Here is a 21,784-nt window from a genome sequence, read left to right as displayed (position 1 = left end):
AGTTACAATCTGCCATCAACACAATGCACATCAGTGTCCACTCATCTTTCTCTGGGGTAAGGTTGTGCATGTAAGTATATAAGTACCAAAGAGTTACTCCTGAATCTTGGCATCCAACCGCAAGGACAGCATGAATCTAGCTTCCTTTACTTCACAGCATGTTTACCTTTTAGTGTTTAGGGTGTTTAGCGTGGAGCCCTGAGTATGACGTATTACCGAACACGACTGTTAGACATCAGTAAAATGGGAACAGGGCCTGCCCCAGCAAGCTTTGACCAGGGACAATTTATGAAATTGCTACCTAGTACTAAATGCTCTATCAGTGCCCTTTCTGGGATTCAGACTGGCAGATCTAATGGGTTCTTTTAGTGCATAAAGCCTAGCGTTACCTGTTATTCTAGTGCTTATCATTTGCAAAATGCTTGTCTCTACAGCCGGGACTATAGCAGCCTGGCAGCAGGGCATGGGTCCATACTTTGCAGCTGAATTAGAATGAGACAGCTTTACATTAACTAGGAAGCACCAGGTACTGCTGGCCACATTTTGTCTTTGGTTTGTAAACGGTGTCTAGAAAGGATCATTGAATCTAGGGCAAGTTACATATATTGTGTGTATTAGCACAGCCCATTCTACCTTCTTCAAGCTCCTCACCCCCCGTTGGCCAGGGGCCTGCCTCCACAGCAGACACAGTGCAAAGACGCCACATTTCTTTAAAAGCATTTATTTCTGATTACAAAATACAGGTGAGGAGCACGGGCGATGCCTGTAACCCCTTGGTTGTGCATCTTCCCAGTCTATTTCTGCTTCTAGAAATACCCTGTGTACAACAGCAAGCTCATGCTGTCCCCAAGTGCTTGCACATTCTAACAGCTGCAGAGTATATGACCAGGTGGAAAGTCCAACAGATGCCCCACTCACAAGATAGGGCCCTCCAATCAGTCTTCTGGCTCCCTTTCACTAACAGTAACTGGTTGCTCTTCCTATTGGTCATAGATAAATGACACCTGCACAATTCTCCGAGTGCTTTCAAGCAACTTCGGGAGGCAGTGACTAAGACCCTTTCCTTGCTCCCAGCTTCCTATGTCCCAGGCTGCCTGTGGCACCTGGATTGCTGCTGCCCCTGGGTCCCGCACATTCCAGGGCGACGATGGAGGAAGGGCAGGCCACGCATGAGGAATTAACAGTCTTTATTGGGCTCAGACCAGGAGTCCGTGGGTCTTGAGGACCTCTGTATATTTGTCAATTTTCTTCTCCACGTTCTTCTCGGCCTGTTTCCGTAGCCTCTGCCAAGAATAAGTGCAGGTGGTGGTGGTCAGGAGGGGTTGCATTGCCCTCATTACATGGACTCCATTCCACCCCAACCCTGGCTGGCCCTTTGCCAGTTAAGAGTCCTCCGTGGGTAAGGCAGCACCTGCCAGGCCCGTCCAGGAGTGAGATGCCCCCCTCAGCACCAGCCCCTGGCCTCACCATGAGCTGTTTCTTCTTCCGGTAGTGGATCTTGGCTTTCTCTTTCCTCTTCTCCTCCAGGGTGGCTGTCACTGCCTGGTACTTCCAGCCAACCTCATGAGCCAGGCGCCCCAGATAGGCAAACTGGGGGGGGGGGGGGCGGCGGCAGCGGTGAACAAATGAAGTTGTAAGGCTATCTAAGCCCCCACACCCTGAGGAGCCGGGAGCTGGTGAGAGCTGGGAGGTGACTGACAGCTGGGCATATCATAATGCAACTGTTCTCTGCAGGCCCGTTAGAAAAGAACCCACCCAACCCTCCTGGCATCAGCTAAGCCAATGGCATTGTCGCCATTCCCGCAGGGACATCCGCAGACCATCGTGAGATAAGGACATCATCTGCCAGGCTCCGGGGCCCCAGGTCCCTCAGCAGGCCTGAAATCTCCAAAGTAGATGGCGCAGTGTAAGCTGGGACTCACCTTTCTTGTAGGCTTCAGACGCACAACCTTGAGGGCAGCAGGAACCACCATCCGCTTTTTCTGTTAGAGAAAGAGAGGGGCTTAGAGCCCGGGAGGGACAGACAGGGAAGGAGGTTGGCTGGGCCGGCGTCTCAGCCAGTGCTGCTTTCATGAGGATCAAACAATGTAGGTAGTGGCGGAACATCATGGACGCCACAGGTAAGGCCGCTGCCTGCAGGGGTTGGCACAGCTCACCTTGTCATAGGGCGGTGGGATGCCGTCAAACACCTTGAGACGGTCCAGAGCGGCCTGGCCTCGCTTGGTCTTGTGGGGCAGCATACCTGTTGAGTGACGGATAGCAGGCCCAGTCAGAGGGCCTCATAAGGACGCCCACCCTCCCCACTGAGGTGGGCCCATGGAGTGGCCTCAGATGGTAGTGCATGTGGAGTCATCTCATGGTCGGGAAACTCGAATGTGAGTGGGAGAAGTTCTCATCACCGGCCGCCTGCCCATCACCACCTGCAGTCCCCACGCTCTGCTCACCTCGCACGGTCCGCCAGAAGATGCGGCTGGGGGCCCGGAAGTGGTAGGGGCCTCGGGAAGGGTTGGTGTTCATCCGCTTGCGGAGGAAAGCCAGGTACTTCACTAGGGAGAGGAGAGAGTGTGAGGCCTGCCCAGTCTACCAGCATCCCCAAAACCCCACTTCCAAGGGCCTTCTCAGAAACCCCAAGTAGCCTCTCCCAACACGGCTGCAATTGCTTTCAGAGCCTCAACACCCCACAGGGAGACCCTCTCCAGGTCTCCTCCCAGGTCTTAACTTACACTTGTTTCTGTAGAAATTGCCAGAAATGTTGATGCCTTCGCAGCGTACAACCACCACCTTCCGGCCTAGAGGGAGGGAAAGTCTTAGAAGGGCTGAGCCACCTGAGGGTTCTACCACCGCCTATGCAGTCACCCTCCAGACACAGCGCAGTACTCGCCAGAACTAAGTTCATGTTTAAATGAAAACTTAGCCTAATACATAATTACTTCTTGAGCCTGGAGTCCCCAACCCCGGGGAAGAGTGGCTGGCAGGTCTCAGAGCGGTGCATGGGGTTGATCTCATGGCCATGAGACTCAAACGAAAGATGGTGAATGTTGCTCATCACTGACCGCCAGCGGGGGCCCATGACAGAGGGGCCGCGAGCAGCGACTTACCCAGCAGTACCTGTTTAGCCACGATGGCCGCCAGGCGGCCCAGGAGATGGCCTCGACCATCAAGCACCAGGACCTGTGGGAGACAAGGGCAAAAAGGCTCAGAGACAAGGACAGCCTTTGATTGTCCTCACAAGCAAGCATTCCCTTCTTTTGTCCTACCGTGCCAACAGGGTGCCTTGCACCTAGCCATCAGAGCTGGGAACTATACACTGAGCCCCACTCTACAGATGAGGAACAGGGACTGAGAAAGCAACGCTGCCTCAGGATCAGTGAGTGAGCAGTTTAAGAGGCCTGAACTCCCCTCGTATCTGAGTTCTTCTATGAGTACGATTTTATGCTCAGATTGTATTTTGCAAAGCAATTGGATTTGAACGAAGACCAGCAAAGCTCTGCCCACTGACTATCCAGTTACAAGACCTTGTAACTAATAAACTGTAGGATTTGGTTTTGAGACAGGGTCTCGCTGTTGCACAGGCAGTCGACCTCCCAGGCTCAAGCTATCCTCCCACCTCAGCCTCATGAGTAGCTGGGACTACAGGCGTGCACCACCACACCACACGCAGCTAATTTTTGTACTTTTGTTGAGTCAGGGTTTTGCCATGTTGCCTAGGCTGCTCTTGTACTCCTCGCCTCAAGTGAACCGCGTGCCTCAGCCTTCCAAAATGCTCGGATTACAGGCTTGAGCCACCGTGGCCAATCAACTGTAGGATGTTAACACAATCTAATTCTCTTCTAATGTATAGAGTGTTTCTACCACAAATTTAATTTGGAAGAAAACCGAATTTCAGGTGGAATGAGATTAGGCAGAGTAGTCAAAAGCCCATGCTAGCTCTGCTATAGAGCACTCTGCTTTCCCCGGTAAACTGCCCAGGCACCGAACCTCAGCTTCCTCAAGAGGAGAAATCCTGGCCGGGCGCAAGGGCTCACGCCTGTAATCCCAACACTTTGAGAGGCCTAGGCGGGCAGATCACTTGAGGTCAGGAGTTTGAGACCATCCTGGCCAATATGGTGAAACCCTGTCTCTACCAAAAACACATTAGCCAAGCGTCGTAGCAGGCACCTGCAGTCCCAGCTACTCGGGAAGCTAAGGCAGGAGAATCACTTGAACCCGGGAAGCAGAGGTTGCAATGAGCCAAAATCGCACCACTGCACTCCAGCCTGGGTGTCACAGCGAGACTCCGTGTCAGAAAAACACCAGAAGTAGAAATCCTCATTGTTTTAATGCAAAAGCATGAAACACACACTGGTGGTTACACATGCTTTGTCAGCGTCAGTACAAAGACTCTTAAATCCAGACAGACTTCCTTAAATCGTGACCTTGGCCCAAAATCACCAATTCCCAAGCTTTAATTTCCTCCTCTGTAAAATAAGGATACCAGTATCTGCCTCAGGAATATGGTTAACTGAACTACGCGAAACATTGCAAACTGTTGCTAGGCACAAAGACACATGTTTGGTGAACACAACTTGCCTAGATCGGCCTGGCTCTGAAATGTCCGCCGCCCCAACAACAGACTACTCACAAAGAAACCTTTCCAGAGCCAACCCCTCCTTTATACTTAAGTAGCTACACCAGGAGCCAGGGAAAGGGCCCCCAGGTGTCAGGCCCAAAAGATGTCCCAGCCTTGTGGAACCATTCATCATAGCTCTCGACTTCCAGTAACACGCCTCAGGACAATCGCCAATCCCCAAAACCACGGCAAACGAGTTCACTCCCGAGTGCCCGGCAGCCAACAGCTCTCTCGACCCCCCACAGAAAGGCATTGAGAATTAAAACCACCGGAGCTGCAAGGATTTCACACCTCCACGTGAAATCAAAGTAGCCCGCGCACTGGGCGAGATAAAAATACCTTCCATTTTGGCCAAAACTCAGTTTCTCATTGCCTCGAGACCGCCCGGCCACACTTCCGCGTGTTCCTCATCGCTGAGGACACACAAGGGTCCACTTCGGCCAAGACTCTACCCCAGGGCCCCCACCCACTACCCGAGTTCAAGGTAAGCGAAATCTAGTTGTAAAATACCTGTCCTGTGCTGGAAGCTCTATCACCCTTGCCTCGAGAAGAAAATGCCGCATTGTAGCCAACCTAGGCCTAAACAGAGCCGCGGCATTCCCTACAGATTCCCCTTATCCCAAAAGACTTCCATTTTGCTTCATTATGGATGTTAAGCTCCGCAAAACATGCAGGAGTACAGAGAGGGTGCGACCCCATTCCGGCCTGGATCCCACCCGGCCCCTTGCCGCCCCGGCCCGCGCGGAGCCCGCACCTGCACCTCCGCCATCTTCGGCAGCAGCTTGGGAAAGGAGGAGGGCTTGTCGCAGGCTTTCTTATCCCTTGAAACAGGGGCGGCAGAAGTGACGCAGCGCGGTTGCGCAGACCGCTTTCTGTGTTTTCATTGGTCAAAGCGTTCTGCGCGTGCGCAGAGATTCCCCACGGGAAGGCGGGTTCTCTTCCGAATGTCCAATCCGGACATTCTTCCGGTTGGACCTCCGCGGTCAGAGCTGTGCCCGGCGAGAGATCACGTGGGGCGTGGAGGCGGTGCTGCTGGGGAGCGGCCGTCCAGCCTCGGCGGCCATATTTTTGAGGGGCTGTTCATCTCGTTCACACGCTGTGTCCGCCATGTTTGTGGGGGGAAGCGCCATTACCCCTTCAAACGACTGAAGGCTGCAGGGCCTCTGGTGGCCCGCATGGGGAGACCAGACCCGCCAGGCCCGCCCTTCCGCGCGCAGTCTGGGCATACTTTATTTTCTGAGACAGGGTCTCGCTGTGTTGTCCACGCCAGAGTGCTGTGGGGTGATCATGGCTCACCGCAGCCTCCACTTCCCGGGCTCAAGGGATCCTCCTGCCTCAGCCTCTTCAGTAACTTGGACTACAGGGGCGCGCCACCATGCCTGGCTAATATATATATATATATATATATTTTGTTGTGGCCCGGGACCGGGGGTAGTCTTGACATGTTGGCCAGGCTGATCTCGAACTCCTGGGCTTAAGCGATCCTCTGGTTTCGGCCTCCCAAAGTGCTGGGATTACCGGCGTGAGCCCCAGCGCCTTGCCCATTCTAGGCTTAGAGATTTGGATTCCTGTGTCTGGTCGACTTCACTGTGACCTGGACAAACCCTTGGCCTTATCCGGGCCTCAGTTTCTCCATCTGTAAAACAGATGGAGGTGGTCTTCCCCAGGGGCTCTGAGTGGTTCGAGGAATGGCTTCTAGTTGCCTGGCTGCACCAGTCCACTGAGCGTTCCTCAGAGAAACTTCTCACTTTCTGGACTGTCGGCCTTTGCTTCAGCTGGGTCCCTTGCCCAGGATGCCCTCCCCAACCCCTCCAAATCTGGCTTGTCACCATCGCAGTGCCCTTTGGCTCTGGAAAGCCTCTCTGCTCTCCCTGCCTGGGTGAGTTGCCCCCCGCGGGCTCTCACACTGCCTCTGTGCTATCTCCATAGGAGCCTATGGCATCCTGCACCCAGGCTCGCTGAATCCCTTGTCTTCTCGTCCATAGCCTAGGAGACCTGGGGCGACTGGGCTGGTTCTGACTCAAATCCAGGCTCTGACATTGCCCAGCGCCGGCCCGGGGCTCCAGCGGACCTCAGAAAACATGTATTGAATGAAACATTGCATTGCAATTCAAAAACCAAGATTCTGAAATCAAAACTACCCCATTCACACCCATCCATAGACAGACCTGGCGAGAGCTGGTAGAAAAGGATGATTTATATACAATTTCATGGGGACAAGGGCTTTGTACAGAGTTGGGTAAGTGGGGCCGGTGCTGGGTTCTGGCGTTGCCTCCATCCTGGGGAGGGAATGAGAGGGGCATCGGGCCCAAGGAAGCGACCGGCCTCTAGCCAACTTCCTCTGTGTCCAGGCTATGCATCCTCTGGCTGGTGACTCCCCTCTGTGTGCCTCAGTGTCCTCCCCTGTAAAATGGGATGATAGATGTCTGTCTCACTGGGTTGTTTAAGGATCCGCTGACAGAGAAGAGGGAAAGTAGCTTAGCTCGGGGCGGGGCACAGACTCATGCCCAAAACAACTCCATTCCCAGCAAGCGCTTACTATGTGCTAGGGCATTGCTGTCCAAGAGAACGTGGCCATGATAGAAACGTTCCCTATATTTGCCCGGGCGCGGTGGCTCACGCCTATAATCCCGCAATTTGGGAGGCTGAGGCTGGTGGATCACCTTAGGTTGAGAGTTTGAGACCAGCCTGACCAACATGGAGAAACCCCATCTCTACTAAAAATACAAAATTAGGGCCAGGCACAGTGGCTCACGCCTGTAATTCCAGCACTTTGGGAGGTTGAGGCGGGCGGATCACCTGAGGTTGGGAGTTTGAGACCAGCCTAACATGGAGAAACCCCGTTTCTACTAAAACTACAAAATTAGCTGAGGCAGGAGAATTGCTTGAACCCGGGAGGCGGAGGTTGCAGTGAGTCGAGATTGCACCATTGCACTCCAGCCTGGGCAATAAGAGCGAAAGTCTGTCTCAAAAGAAAAAAAACAAAAACAAAAAACCAAAATTTGCCAGGCGTGGTGGTGCACATCTGTAATCCCAGCTACTCGGGAGGCTGAGGCAGGAGAATCACTTGAACCTGGGAGGCGGAGGTTGCGGTGAGCTGAGATCGTGCCATTGCACTCCAGCCTGGGCGACAAGAGCGAAACTCCCATCTCAAAAAAAAAAAAAAGAAAAGAAAAGAAAAAGAAGTGTTCTCTATTTTTGCTGTTTAATACGGGAGTAACCAGCCACATGTGAATACTGAATACTTGAAATGGGGCCGGTGCACTACTCAGGAGGCTGAGGCAGGAGGATCACTTGAGTCCAGGAGTTTGAGGCTGGACTTAAACTTGTTTTGAGACAGTCTTGCTCTGTCTCAGGCTGGAATGCAGTGGCACGATCTCGGCTCACTGCAGCCTCTGCCTCCCAGGTTCAAGCGATTCTTCCTGCCTCAGCCTCCTGAGTTAGCTGGGATTACTGGTGCGTGCCACCATGCCCAGCTAATTTTTATATTTTTAGTAGAGACGGGGTTTCACCATGTTGCTCAAGCTGGTCTTGAACTCTTAGGCTCAAGCGATCTGCCAACGAGTTACAGGTGTGAGCCACCATGCTGGGTGAGATACAATAAAATTAATATCAGGTATTGGTTGGGCAGGGCGGCTCATGGCTGTAATCCCATCACTTTGGGAGGTCAAGGCGGGCAGATCACGAGGTCAGGAGTTCGAGATCAGCCTGCCCAATATGGTGAAACCCCATCTCTACTAAAAATACAAAAATTAGCCAGGCATGGTGGTGTGTGCCTGTAATCCCAGCTACTCAGGAGACTGAGGCAGAGGTTGCAGTGAGCCGAGATCGTGCCATTGCACTCCAGCCTGGGCAATAGAGTGAGACTCCGTCTCAAAAACAACAACAACAACAACAAAAGAAACCCTGTCTCTACTAAAAATACACTAAATTAGTTGGGTGTGGTGGCAGGTGCTTGTAATCCCAGCTACTCTAGAGGCTGAGGCAGGAGAATCGCTTGAACCTGGGAGGTGGAGGTTGCCGTGAGTCAAGATAGCACCACTGCACTCCAGCCTGGGTAGCAAAAGTCTGTCTTACAAAAAAAAAAAAAAAATTATAATAAAAAATAAATTTAAGACAGGAAACAGATTGGACAGGTTGGGAGGAAAACTGCTCAATGTATTACCTTTTCTTAAAAAAAAAAAAAGATAGGCTGGGCATGGTGGCTCACGCCTATAATCCCAGCACTTTGGGAGGCTGAGGCGGGCAGATCACGAGGTCAAGAGATCGAGACAATCCTGGCAAACACGGTGAAACCCTACCTCTACTAAAAATACAAAAATTAGCTGGGTGTGGTGGCATGCGCCTGTAGTCCAAGCTACTGGGGAGGCTGAGACAGGAGAATCACTTGAACCCGGGAGGCGGAGGTTGCAGTGAGCCGGGATCCTGCCACTGCACTCCACCCTGGGTGACAGAGCAATTTAGATACTGGTCCTTGATCTTTTTTTTTTTTTTTTTTTTTTTTTTTTTAAGATAGAGTCTCCCTCTATTGCCCAGGCTGGAGTGCACTAATTTTTGTTGTTGTTGTTGGATAGATACGGGTCTTAGCAATCATGATGATTCCCAGAGATAGCAACTGAGATTCTAAACTCTTCTGTGTGGTTTTTTGTTTTTTGTTTTTGAGACAGGGTCTTGCTCTCTCACCCAGGCTGGAGTGCAGTGGCACAATCATGGCTCACTGCAGCCTCGACCTCCTGGGCTGAAGCAATCCTCCTACTTTGCCTCCTGAGTAGCTGGGACTACAGGCATGTGCCACCACACCCAGCTACTTTTTAAAATTTTTTGTGGAGATGGGGTGTCACCATGTGGCCCAGGCTGGTTTAATGTATGTTTTGAACAACTTGACTATGTGAATCTACTTTTGGCAACTATAAATTTCATGAAATTTAAATATAGATGAAGCGTTTCTGATAAAAATTTATTGTCTGGGCTGGGCGCAGTGGCTCACACTTGTAATCCCAGCACTTTGGGAGGCTGAGGCGGGCGGATCACGAGGTCAGGGGATGGAGACCATCCTGGCCAACATGGTGAAACCCCATCTCTACTAAAAGTACAAAAATTAGCTGGGTGTGGTGGCGTAATCCCAGGTACTCGGGAGGCTGAGGCAGGAGAATCGCCTGAACCAGGGAGTCGAAGGTTGCAGTGAGCCGAGATCGCGCCACTGCACTCCAGCCTGGGTGAGAGAGCAAGACCCTGTCTCAAAAACAAAAAACCACACAGAAGAGTTTAGAATCTCAGTTGCTATCTCTGGGAATCATCATGATTCCCAGACAGAGCGAGACTCCATCTCAAAAGGAAAAATAAATAAATAAATAAATAAATAAATAAATAAACTATACATTGTATGCTGAAGGCTTAGTATGACAAAAGAATGTGAAATATTCCAAAATGATGAATGATTCCAACTGATTAATGTCTCATTAATCATTGAGAAATATTGATTACATGTTGAAATAACAACATTTTGGATATACTGCATAAAATAAAGTTACCTGCTTCTTTTTCCTTTTTTAAAAACGGTGAGCCCAGGCACAGTGGCTCACGCCTCAGCACTTTGGGAGGCTGAGGCGGGTGGATCATGAGGTCAGGAGTTCTAGACCAGCCTGCCAACATGGTGAAACCTTGTCTCTACTAAAAATACAAAAAATTAGCCGGGTGTGATGGCGGGTGCCTGTAATCGCAGCTACTCGGGAGACTGAAGCAGGAGAATCGCTTGAACCCGGGAGGTGGAGGTTGCAGTGAGCTGAAATCGCGCCACTGCACTCCAACCTGGCGACAGAGCGAGACTCCGTCTCAGGAAAAAAAAAAAATGTGGCTACTAGGAAAGTGAAAATCGCACAGGTGGCTCACATGCCGTTTCCACTGTGCTGCTCTAAGAGCCTTGCCCGTGTCACTTCACTTAACCTCATAACAACCCTATGGTTGAAGGACTATTAGAGCCTTTCGTACAGATCAGGAAACTGAGGCAGCAGAGTGAAGGGCACAGATGCTGGATCAAGACAACCTCGAGGCCGGGCGCGGTGACTCACGCCTGTAATCCCAGCACTTTGGGAGGCTGAGGCGGGCGGATCAGCTAAGGTCAGGAGTTCGAGACCAGCCTGGCCAACATGGTGAAACCCCGTCTTTACTACAAATACAAAAATTAGCCGAGCATGGTGGTGGGTACCTGTAATCCCAGCTACTCCAGAGGCTGAGGCAGGAGAATCGCTTGAACCTGGGAGGCGGGGGCTGCAGTGAGCCGAGATCATGCCACTGCACTACAGCCTGGGCGACAGAGCAAGACTCCATCTCAAAAAAAAAAAAAAAAGATAACCTGAAGTCAAATCTTGGTTGTCACCCTTGAGTTGTGTGACTTTTGGCAAATTATTTACCTCTCTGTGCCTTGGGATCATAATGGCACAAACTTCTCAAGGAAGTGAGTTCATTTGTGGAAAGCCCAGCATGGGCCAGGAATAGTGGCTCACACCTGTCATCCCAGCACTTTGGGAGGCTGAGGTGGGCGGATCAGCTGAGATCAGGAGTTCGAGACCAGCCTGGCCAACATGGCGAAATCCCATCTCTACTAAAAATACAAACAATTAGCCAGGCATGGTGGCGGGTGCCTGTAATCCCAGCTACTTGGGAGGCTGAGGCAGGAGAATTGCTTGAACCTGGGAGGCGGAGGTTGCAATGAGCCAAGATCCCGCCACTGCACTCCAGCCTGGGTGACAGAGTGAGAGTCCATCTCAAAAAAAAAATAAAGAAAGCAAGCAAGCCCCACATGAGGCCTGAATTACCAAGGCACTATATGTGCGAGCAATTACTACGAAATGTTAGATTTGAAATGTTAGGGGACCCCCTTCTTCTTCCCTCCTGCCCCACCTGCCTACCTGCCTGCACCCTCCACACCTGTTCCCAGCTCCCTTCCTCCGTCTCACACCTCGCATGGCTCCTTGCTGCCCCATGCTGGCCCAAGTTACTGCAACACCCTGAGCTTTCTCATAACAAAGGGCTTCCAAAGGCAGTTCCCTCTTTCTGGAATGCCATTTCCTTCCTGCCCCAGGGGGCTTGCAAACTCCTGCATCCACAGATCTCCCCAGGGCCCGTTGCTCCTTCAGGTCCCCAGTGAGCTCCATGTCTTTCCCTAATCTGACTCCTCCCCCAGGTTCGCCCCTGTCCACCCCATCACTGGACCAGGGCTATCTGTGCCAACTCAAGCCTGTCAGGCCCCAGGCCGGTCCCTCCTGATCTCTGATCCCTGGCTCTCTGCCCGTCCACTCCACTCCATCCCATGGTCCCATCCCTGGCTCAGTCATGGTCCTCACCCTGGGCCTTCCCACAGCCTCCGGCTTGGTCTCCAGTCTGTCTCCGTGGCCCCAGAGGGGTATTTCTTTCCTTTCCTTTTTTTTGAGACGGAGTCTAGCTCTGTCACTCAGGCTGGAGTCCAGTGGCGCAATCTTGGCTCACTGCAACCTCTGCCTCCTGGGTTCAAGCAATTCTCCTGCCTCAGCCTCCTGAGTAGCCGGGATTACAGGCACACACCACTACGCCCAGCTAATTTTTGTATTTTTAGTAGAGACTGGGTTTCGCCATGTTGGCCAGGCTGGTCTTGAACTCCTGACCTCAAGTGATCCACCCGCCTTGGCCTCCCAAAGTGCTGGGATTACAGGCGTGAGCCACCTCGCCTGGCCCCAGAGGAGTCTTTCTGCACCTAGAGCTGCACCTGCCCCTCCACTGATCACCACCCTTCCGTGGCCTCCTAGTGACCGAACCTGCAGACACAAAGTCCAGGCCCCATAGCCCAGGAAGGACTCACCAGGATGAGGCCCTGGCCAGGTCAGTGCTCCACAAGCAGCAGGTCCTGGGGACTGGGGACGGGGGGCACCTGTGGGTCCCAAAGTGTCAGCCACAAGTGGGCCACCCTCTCGGCCCCCTCACCCCCTCTTCCCAGCCTGCTCACCTGCTCCCCAGGGCGGGGTGTCCTCCGCCGCGTCCTCTGCCAGTGCAGGCACCAGGCAGCGGCCAGCAGCAGGAGGCCCACGGGCAGCAGCAGTAGGAGGAGCAGAGGGGGCTGCGGGGCTGTCGGGGCTGTGGCCTCCAGGGGCTGGGGACTCCATGGGGGTAGCAGGGTTGAGGAGTCTGGGGAGAAAGAGGAGGCTGGGTGACCAAGGAGAAGGGCTGGGGTAAGGAAGGAAAGAGAGGCCTGGCTGCCACTGGCTGTGTGACCTTGGATGGGCTGCTTGGCCTCTCTGTGCTTGTTTGCTCATCTGTAAAACTAGGATAATCATTGTACCTACCTCATCAGACTGCCACAAATTAAATGAGTGAATAGGCTGCGCGCAGTGGCTCATGCCTGTAATCCCAGCACTTTGGGAGGCCAAGGAGGGTGGATCACTTGAGGTCAGGAGTTCGAGACCAGCCTGGCCAACATGGTGAAAACCCATCTCTACTAAAAACACAAAAACTAGCCAGGCATGGTATGCACATCTGTAATCCCAGGTACTCGGAAGGCTGAGGCAGAAGATTCGCTTGAACCCTGGAGATGGAGGTTGTAGTGAGCCAAGATTGCACCACTGCACTCCAGCCTGGGCGACAGAGCAAGACTCCGACTCAGAAAAAAAAAAAAAATAGGCTGGGCGCGGTGGCTCACACCTGTAATCCCAGCACTTTGGGAGGCTGAGGCGGGCAGATCACGAGGTCAGGAGACACCGTCTCTAATAAAAACACAAAAAAAAAATTAGCCGGGTGAGGTGGCAGGCGCCTTGTAGTCCCAGCTGCTGGGGAGGCTGAGGCAGGAGAATGGCGTGAACCCAGGAGGCGGAGCTTGCAGTAAGCCGAGATCGCGCCACTGCACTCCAGCCTGGGCGACAGAGCGAGACTCCGTCTCAAAAAAAAAAAAAAAAAAAAAAAAAAAGTTAGGCCGGGCGCCGTGGCTCACACCTGTAATCCCAGCACTTTGGGAGGCCGAGGTGGGCGGATCACAAGGTCAGGAGATCGAGACCATCCTGGTCTAACTCGGTGAAACCCCGTCTCTACTAAAAATACAAAAAAATCAGCCGGGCGTGGTGGTGGGCGCCTGTAGTCCCAGCTACTTGGGAGGCCGAGGCAGGAGAATGGCGTGAACCCGGGAGGCGGAGCTTGCAGTGAGCCGAGATCGTGCCATTGCACTCCAGCCTGGGCGACAGAGCGAGACTCCGTCTCAAAAAAAAAATAGGTAAACTGAGTTCCAGAAAAAGGAATAAGCTTGCCCTTGTCACAACCAATATGAGAAAGGTGGGGTCTGGGATGCACTGTGCAGAGAGGAGGACCCGCCGTGAGGACAGGAGGGGAAGGAGTGGGAGTGCCTGGAAGCCTTTACCGGGCTGACACTGCAGCTCCAGGCATCGGGAGAAGTTCTGGCGAGTGATCCAGGGCTTCAGCGCCACCAGCTGCTCGGAGGTCTCCTGCAGGAGGCGGGAGATGTTGGTCTGGACGAAGCGAAGACAGCTGGGGGCGGGCTGGGAGCAGGGGAGGGAGACGTCACCACCACATCATCCCCCCACCGCCCCTCCACAGGCCAAAGGCCCTTCCCTGCTGGCGATGCCCAGCAACAGGGCCCAGTGAGCTCTGGCTCTCAGAATTTATTTATTTAATTAATTAATTAATTAATTTTTTTTGAGATAGAATCTCACTCTGTTGCCCAGGCTGGAGTGGTGAAATGCAACCTCTGCCTCCCAGGTTCAAGTGATTCTCCTGCCTCAACCTCCTCAGTGGTTGGGACTATAGGTGCCCACCACCATGCCCAGCTATTTTTTGTATTTTTAGTAGAGACGGGGTTTCTCCATGTTGGCCAGGTTGGTCTCGAACTCCTGACCTCAGGTGATCTGCCCACCTTGGCCTCCCAAAGTGCTGGGATTGTAGGCATGAGCCACCGTGCTCGGCCATATTTATTTATTTATTTATTTTTAAGACAGAGTCTCAATCTGTCACCCAGGCTGGAGTGCAGTGGCGCGATCTCGGCTCACTGCAAGCTCTGCCTCCTGGTTTCACGCCATTCTCCTGCCTCAGCCTCCCAAGTAGCTGGGACTACAGGTGCCTGCCACCACGCCTGGCTAATTTTTTGTATTTTTAGTAGAGACGGGGTTTCACTGTGTTAGCCAGGATGGTCTTGATCTCCTGACCTCATGATCCGCCCGCCTCGGCCTGCCAAAGTGCTGGGATTACAGGCGTGAGCCACCGTGCCCAGCCTATTTATTTATTTATTTATATTTTTTAGTAGAAACGGGGTTTCTCTATGTTGGCCAGGCTAGTCTTGAACTCCTGACCTCAGGTGATCTGCCTGCCTCGGCCTCCCAAAGTTCTTTTATTACTTATTTATTTTTTGGGGACGGAGTCTCGCTCTGTCACCCAGGCTGGAGTACAGTGGCACGATCTCGGCTCACTGCAACTTCCACCTCCCGGGTTCAAGGAATTCTTCTGCCTCAGCCTCCCGAGTAGCTGGGACTACAGGCGCGTGCCACCATGCCCAGCTAATTTTTGTATTTTTAGTAGAGACGGGGTTTCACCACGTTGGCCAGGCTGGTCTCAAACTCCTGACATCGTGATCTGCCCGCCTCGGGCTCCTAAAGTACTGGGATTACAGGCGTGAGCCACTGCACCCGGCCTTTTATTTTATTTTTATTTTTATTTTTTTGGAGATGGAGTCTTGCTCTGTCGCCCAGGCTGGAGTGGAGTGGTGCAATCTCGGCTCACTGCAACCTCTGCCTCCTGGGTTCAAGCAATTCTCCTGCCTCAGTCTCCCGAGTAGCTGGGACTACAGGTGCCCACCACCATGCCTGGCTAATTTTGTTTTTGTATTTTAGTAGAGATGGTTTTCATCACGTTGCCCAGGCTGGTCTCGAACTCCTGAGCTCAGGCAATCCACCTGCCTCAGCCTCCCAAAGTGCTGGGATTACAGTCGTGAGCCACCGCACACGGCCTATTTTATGTTTTGAGACAGGGTCTTGCTCTGTCGCCCAAGCTGGAGTGCAGTGGCCCAATCATAGCTCATCGCAGCCTCGACCTCCAGGGCTCAAGTGATCCTCCCACCTCAGCCTTCTGAGTAGCTGGGACCACAGGTGGGCACCACCATGCCTGGCTAATTTATTTTTATTTTTGTGCAGAGATGAGGTTTCACTGTGTTACCCGGGCTGGTCTTGAACTCCTGGGCTCAAGCAACCCTCCCACCTTGGCCTCCGAAAGTGCTGGGATTACAGGTGTGAGCCACTGCACCCAGCCCTCAGAGAGAGGTTTTTGTTTGTTTTGTTTTGGTTTTGAGACAGTTTCATTCTGTCTGCCAGGCTGGAGTGCAGTGGCATGATCTTGGCTCACTGCAGCCTCTGGCTCCCGGGTTCAAGCGATTCCTGTGCCTCAGCCTCCTGAGCCACCATGTCCGGCTAATTTTTGTATTTTTAGTACAGCCGGGATTTCATCATGTTGGCCAGGCTGGTCTCGAACTCCTGACCTCAAGTGATCCGCCCACCTCAGCCTCCCAAAGTGCTAGGATTACACGAGTGAGCCACCGCGCCCGGCCTCCTCAGTTTAGAGACCCCTTCTCTCCCTGTTTTTTTGGGGGGAAGAACCCCTCAGTGGCACCCTTCATCATGGCCTAGGAAACCGGGGCCCCAGAATCGGACCAGACTGCTCCCCATCACCGGTGCCTGTGGACGTGTTGTTCTGTAGGAACAGGGCTCTGCAGGGTAGCGCTTCTCGCTCTACCTTCCTTGGGTGGCTATGGTCCAAATAAATAGCCAATAAGGCCTAGCGGAGCTTTACTTCTAATTTCGTAGGAAGGCATCTCCCTCCCCTCACTTGTCCCCTAAGTTGAGGGCTGACCTGAAAGGCACATTTGGTGACAAAGTGTATCTCCGTGTTCACGCGCTCCAGCAAGCCTTGCATCTTGGACCCAGCGACAGTCTTGAGCCGCTCCATCCAGCGCTGTGCCAGGACCAGCCGCCAGAGGGCCCCGCAGAGCTCCTCCTAGCGGGGAGAACCCACGGGTCTGAGGGAGGAGCTGGGCACGGGGCTGCTGGGTCTGAGGGAGGAGGAGCTGGGCCGGGGCTCCTGGGTCTGAGGGAGGAGGGGCTGAGGACTCTGATTCCTGGGTTTGGGGAGGGGAGGGCCTGGTTATCCACTCGCCTCGGTGGAGCATCTTGAGTCTGTGGTCCCCACCTCCATCCCAGGTCCCTCCCAGCATGACTCACGTCCTGCAGGTTGGAGGCCACGGTGACCGGGTAATCTTGAAGCAGGTAGTCAGACTGCGGGAGAAAACAGGATCAGGCCTGGCTGAAAACAGCGAGAAACAGAACTGTGGGGACCCAGAGGTGGCAGCAGAGATCCAGAGAGAGAGGGACAAGACCAAGAGAGGGGGAACCCAGAAGAAGCCACAGAACCTTGCCCTTAAAAAGGGACGACACCCCTAAGCACAGTGGCTCACGCCTGTAATTCCAGCACTTTGGGAGGCCAAGGTGGGAGGATCGCTTGAGCCCAGGAGTTCAAGACCACCCTGGGAAACACAGGGAGAGAGACCCCATCTCTACTTTAAAAACAAGGGGGGGAGGGGGATCACATGAGGGGGTCCAGGGCAGCGCCGCTCACCAGCTCACGGATTTTGACAGCGAAGTCGGAGGAGATGGGGCTGTGTTGGAAGGAGCAGTCCTGGGTCCTACTGAGTCCCGAGCTCAGCAGCAGCAGCAGGAGGAGATAGGTCTGCAGGGGAGGGGGTGCTGGGGGAGCCCTCCGCTGTTCCACACACAGCCCCCTCCTCCGGGCTTCCCACCTGTACTGTTCTGTCTTCCCCGCTCCTCCTTCCCTGGGTGTCCTTCTGCCTCTTCCACACTTTCTGGAGACATGGCCCCATCTCTGCCCGTCTCTCCTGGTTTCTCTCTGCCTCTGGTCCAACGCTGTCCAGTTTGCATCCTCCTCTGCCCCACCCCTCTCTCTCCCCATCTCCCCCACTCTGCTGGTCTCTCTCCAACCACCTCATCTTCACGTCTGCTTTCCTCACCCGGGTTCCTCCAGCTCTGTCCCTCCCTCTGCCTTCTACACCACTGTTGCCTGCTTCTCTCTTGATCTTGGTCCACGTCCTCTTCATTCGTTCTTGGCTCTGTCCACCTTCCCTCTCTGTCCATCTCCCCCCATTTCTGTCCCTCTCCCCCTCCTCTGTCCGTCTCCCCCCTCTTCTGTCTCTCTCCCTCTCCTCTGTCCATCTCCCTCCTCCTGTCCACCTCCCCCTCCTCTTCATCTCCCTCTCCTCTGTCCATCTCCCCCTCCTGTCCATCTCCCCTCTCCTCTGTCCATACCCCCCTCCTCTCCATCTTCCCTCCTGTCCATCTCCCCCTCCTCTGTCCATACCCCCCTCCTCTGTCCATCGCCCCCTCCTCTGTCCATCTCCCCCTCCTCTGTCCATCTCCCCCTCCTCTGTCCATCTCCCCCTCCTCTCCATCTTCCCTCCTGTCCATCTCCCCCTCCTCTGTCCATCTCCCCCTCCTCTGTCCATCTCCCCCTTCTCTGTCCATACCCCTCTTCTCTGTCCATCTCCCCCTCCTCTGTCCATCTCCCCCTCCTCTGTCCATCTCCCCCTCCTCTGTCCATCTCCCCCTTCTCTGTCCATACCCCCCTTCTCTGTCCATCTCCCCCTCCTCTGTCCATCTCCCCCTCCTCTGTCCATCGCCCCCTCCTCTGTCCATCGCCCCCTCCTCTGTCCATCTCCCCCTCCTCTGTCCATCTCCCCCTCCTCTGTCCATCTCCCCCTCCTCTGTCCATCTTCCCTTTCTCTGTCCATCTCCCTCCTCCTGTCCACCTCCCTCCTCTTCATCTCCCTCTCCTCTGTCCATCTCCCCCTCCTGTCCATCTCCCCTCTCCTCTGTCCATACCCCCTCCTCTCCATCTTCCCTCCTGTCCACCTCCCCCTCCTCTGTCCATCTCCCCCTTCTCTGTCCATCGCCCCCTCCTCTGTCCATCTCCCCCTTCTCTGTCCATCTCCCCTCTCCTCTGTCCATACCCCCTCCTCTCCATCTTCCCTCCTGTCCATCTCCCCCTCCTCTGTCCATCTCCCTCCTCTTCATCTCCCCCTCCTCTGTCCATCTCCCTCCTCTTCATCTCCCTCTCCTCTGTCCATACCCCCTCCTCTCCATCTTCCCTCCTGTCCATCTCCCCCTCCTCTGTCCATCGCCCCCTCCTCTGTCCATCTCCCCCTTCTCTGTCCATCTCCCCCTCCTCTGTCCATCTCCCTCCTCCTGTCCACCTCCCTCCTCTTCATCTCCCTCTCCTCTGTCCATCTCCCCTTTCCTCTGTCCATCTCCCCCTCCTCTGTCCATCTCCCCCCTCCTGTCCATCTCCCACTCATCTCTATCTCCCTCTCCTCTATCTCCCCCTCCTCTGTCCATCTCCCTACTCCTGTCCATCTGCCCACTCCTGTCCATCTCCCCCTCCTCTGTCCATCTCCCCTCACATCTGTCCATCTCCCCTCACATCTGTCCATCCCCCCTCCTATTTCCTCCTCATCTGTCCATCTGTTCTCCCGTCCATCTCCCCCCAATCTCTGCCCCATCCTGACATTGTGCCTCCCCTCTCCCCTGATCTTGTCCCTGGGGTTTACGCACTGTTGGGCTCCAGGCTGGCGCCAGCACTGTCATTTCGGCCGGGGGCCCCTCATGCCTCCTGTGGCCGGGTCTTGGAAGGGACAGAAGAACAAGTCTCGGACCCTCATGCCCCAGCCCCTGCCCCGCCCGCCCCTTTGCCTCCCCGCCCCTCCCGCGTCCCATTGATGTGGCTGAGTTTCCGCCCCTTCCTCCCCCAGGCTTCCTGCGTCTGCCCCAGTTACGGTGAAAACTCTTCATCTCCACTTCTAAGAACCCCGACGTCTGGTCCCCAGAACCCTCCTCAGGTTAGGGACCCGGGAACCCAGCCCCCCACCCTCTGCTCCCCCTGCCCCAGGAGTGGGGACCCTGGCTCCGCCCCTTGGGGACCTAGAGTCCAAGTTTCCTCACGCACCAGGCTTGCCCCAGCTGGGTGTGGAAGGGGCCAAGCCGGGTGACAGCCAGAGACCGAAAGTGAAAGGAAATTTTTGGGGGGAGACAGTCGAGGGGTGGAATCTGGGCCCAGGCGGAGCGCGCCCCCTGGTGGTGAGAGGCGGCCGCTCATGCCGCAGATGGCGCGTTCCCCGGACGCCCCGCAGCGGGGGCTTTTCAGTGGGGCTGACTCCCTGGGTGGCACGCCCAGTGCATGGTGAGCTGGGGCTGGAACCCGGATCTGTCTCTGGGAACTAGGAGTTGCTGTGTCTTACCGTCCTCCGGGCCCCAACTTTGCCCCGCCAAGGCTTGGCACACAGGACTCAGGATGCATCTTGTCACATTGGGCCTGGCAGGTGTCGCCCTAGCCCTAGCTTTATCACTGTGGGAGCTTGGCCAGCCCCTTGACCTCTCTAAGCCTCGGTTTCTCCAACTCCAAACTGAGGGGTGAGGTGGTAAATGAGACAAAATAGAAGCTCTCTTCCACATCTGTGGATCTCTGAATCTCTGAAGCTTTTTCTTTTTTAGATGGGGTCTCACTCTGTTGCCCATGCTGGAGTGCAGTGGCACAATCTTGGCTCACTGCAACCTCCGCCTCCTGGGCTTAAGCGATTCTTGTGCCTCAGGCTCCCGAGTAGCTGGAATTACAGGTGTATGCCACCATGCCTGGCTAATTTTTGTATTTTTAGTAAAGACGAGGTTTCACCATGTTGGCCAGGCTGATCTCGAACTCCTGACCTCAGGTGATCCGCCTGCCTCAGCCTCCCGAAGTGCCGGGATTACAGGTGTGACCCATCACACCCATCCTGAATCTCTTGCTCACCCATCTGATCCGTGGCAGACTGTCCTGAAACATCTGCTGGCCCCCCCTCCCTGCAGGAGGATTCGAGGTCCCATCCTGGGGAACTCGGACATGGCCACACTCGCTTTGGCCAATCACATGAGGGTGGAGGTGACAGGTGTCACTTCTGGATGGAAGTCTAAGGGACCGGGGAGTGGATGGTGGAGGATGCGTGGAGAGAGTGCCTCTATCAGCCAAGTTTCCTGTGCCACTCGGAGGAGCACAGGGATCCTGTCAGGCCCAGATGAGCACAGGGAGTGTAAGCAACAAACTAACGTTGTGGTTGTGGCCCACGCAGATTTGGGGATTGTGTGTTACTGCAGCAAAGCCTCACCCGTCTTGGCCTTCACCATCCATTTCCCTTCCCTGATCCCTCTGCCTGCCTCACTTCCTGTTCAGCCTGGGTTAGCTGCCTTGTCGCACCGAATGGTCAGACCTTCCATCTGGCTAGAAAGATTTAAATGAAGCAGAGAGGCAGAGATACAAGCCCCAATAGCTCATGTGGCCCATGGACAAAGGACCTTTGTCCTTCTAGCTCCTTCCTGACCAAGTCCTGGGGCCCCTCAATGTGTATCCTGCCCTATCACCCTATTGCCTCTAGGCAATCTCTGTAGCCTTCCAGAAGACTCCTCTCTCTCTCTCTTTTTTTTTGAGACCGAGTCTTGCCGTGTTGCCCAGGCTGGAGTGTAGTGGCACAATCTTGGCTCACTGCAAGCTCCCCCTCTGCCTCCCAGGTTCAAGCGATTCTCCTGCCTCCCAGATAGCTGGGATTTCAGGCGCCGCCACGACGCCTGGCTAATTTTTATAATTTTAGTAGAGACGGGATTTCACCATGCTGCCCAGGCTGGTCTCGAACTTCTGACAAGTGATCCACCCGCCTTGGCCTCCCAAAGTGCTGGGATTACAGGTGTGAACTGCCACACCCAGTCCGGAAAACTCTCATTTTTTTTCTTTGAGATGGAGTCTTGCTCTGTTGCCCAGACTAGAGTGAAGTGTGTGATCTCAGCTCGCTGCAACCTCTGCCTCCTGGGTTCGAGTGATTCTCCTACCTCAGCCTCCTGAGTAATTGGGATTACAGGTGCCCGCCACCACACCCAGCTAATTTTTGTATTTTTAGTACAGACAGAGTTTCACTGTGTTGGCCAGGCTGCTCTCAAACTCCTGACCTCAGGTGATTCGCCCACTTCGGCCTCCCAAAGTGTTGGGATTACAGGCCTGAGCCACCGAGCCTGGCCTCTGAAAACTCCCTTTTATCCTAAACTAGTAAGAGTGGGTTTCTTACATCAA

The 21,784-nt window shown here is 54.2% G+C and overlaps 2 protein-coding genes and 4 non-coding genes across 26 annotated transcripts; all 6 read right to left on the bottom strand.

Moving 5' to 3' along the window:
* Positions 1-705: 705 nt before the first annotated feature.
* On the bottom strand, positions 706-5,987 carry RPL13A (ribosomal protein L13a). The gene is made up of 8 exons (XM_054465589.2): positions 5,364-5,987; positions 3,099-3,171; positions 2,724-2,789; positions 2,445-2,546; positions 2,157-2,242; positions 1,923-1,982; positions 1,468-1,590; positions 706-1,283 (listed from the first exon to the last, which is right to left on the bottom strand). Exons 1-8 carry the CDS (start codon positions 5,376-5,378, stop codon positions 1,197-1,199), a joined length of 612 nt encoding a protein of 203 aa, XP_054321564.1. The 5' UTR covers positions 5,379-5,987; the 3' UTR covers positions 706-1,196.
* On the bottom strand, positions 1,762-1,847 carry LOC129021291 (small nucleolar RNA SNORD35). The gene has a single exon (XR_008496015.1). It is a non-coding gene; the product is annotated as a small nucleolar RNA SNORD35 (small nucleolar RNA).
* LOC129021286 (small nucleolar RNA SNORD34) lies at positions 2,047-2,117 on the bottom strand. Its single transcript, XR_008496012.1, has one exon. It is a non-coding gene; the product is annotated as a small nucleolar RNA SNORD34 (small nucleolar RNA).
* On the bottom strand, positions 2,322-2,406 carry LOC129021284 (small nucleolar RNA Z195/SNORD33/SNORD32 family). Its single transcript, XR_008496010.1, has one exon. It is a non-coding gene; the product is annotated as a small nucleolar RNA Z195/SNORD33/SNORD32 family (small nucleolar RNA).
* Positions 2,973-3,056, bottom strand: LOC129021285 (small nucleolar RNA Z195/SNORD33/SNORD32 family). The gene has a single exon (XR_008496011.1). It is a non-coding gene; the product is annotated as a small nucleolar RNA Z195/SNORD33/SNORD32 family (small nucleolar RNA).
* Positions 5,988-6,517: 530 nt separating the features above from the next.
* FLT3LG (fms related receptor tyrosine kinase 3 ligand) lies at positions 6,518-19,972 on the bottom strand. Of its 21 annotated transcripts, none has more exons than XR_010124937.1 (10): positions 19,640-19,741; positions 19,249-19,318; positions 17,243-17,353; positions 16,849-16,902; positions 16,481-16,745; positions 13,986-14,124; positions 12,588-12,766; positions 12,444-12,512; positions 10,815-10,936; positions 6,787-7,012 (listed from the first exon to the last, which is right to left on the bottom strand). XR_010124937.1 is itself a non-coding variant. In XM_063657786.1 (10 exons), exons 2-9 carry the CDS (start codon positions 19,279-19,281, stop codon positions 11,056-11,058), a joined length of 1,002 nt encoding a protein of 333 aa, XP_063513856.1. In that variant the 5' UTR covers positions 19,282-19,318; positions 19,640-19,741; the 3' UTR covers positions 6,955-7,012; positions 11,020-11,055. The 21 variants fall into 21 exon arrangements, 20 of the variants coding, with proteins under 20 accessions (XP_063513853.1, XP_063513854.1, XP_063513851.1 ...); XM_063657786.1 differs by lacking the exon at positions 10,815-10,936 and adding an exon at positions 11,020-11,207 and having other exon boundaries at positions 6,955-7,012; XM_063657785.1 differs by lacking the exon at positions 6,787-7,012 and adding an exon at positions 11,020-11,207.
* Positions 19,973-21,784: the final 1,812 nt, after the last annotated feature.

This window comes from Pongo pygmaeus, chromosome 20 (assembly GCF_028885625.2).
Source record: "Pongo pygmaeus isolate AG05252 chromosome 20, NHGRI_mPonPyg2-v2.0_pri, whole genome shotgun sequence".
In the NCBI taxonomy this organism is placed as follows: Eukaryota; Metazoa; Chordata; class Mammalia; order Primates; family Hominidae; genus Pongo; species Pongo pygmaeus.
The sequence above is the reverse complement of the archived record's forward strand: the minus strand, read 5'-3'. Positions and strand labels throughout refer to the sequence as shown.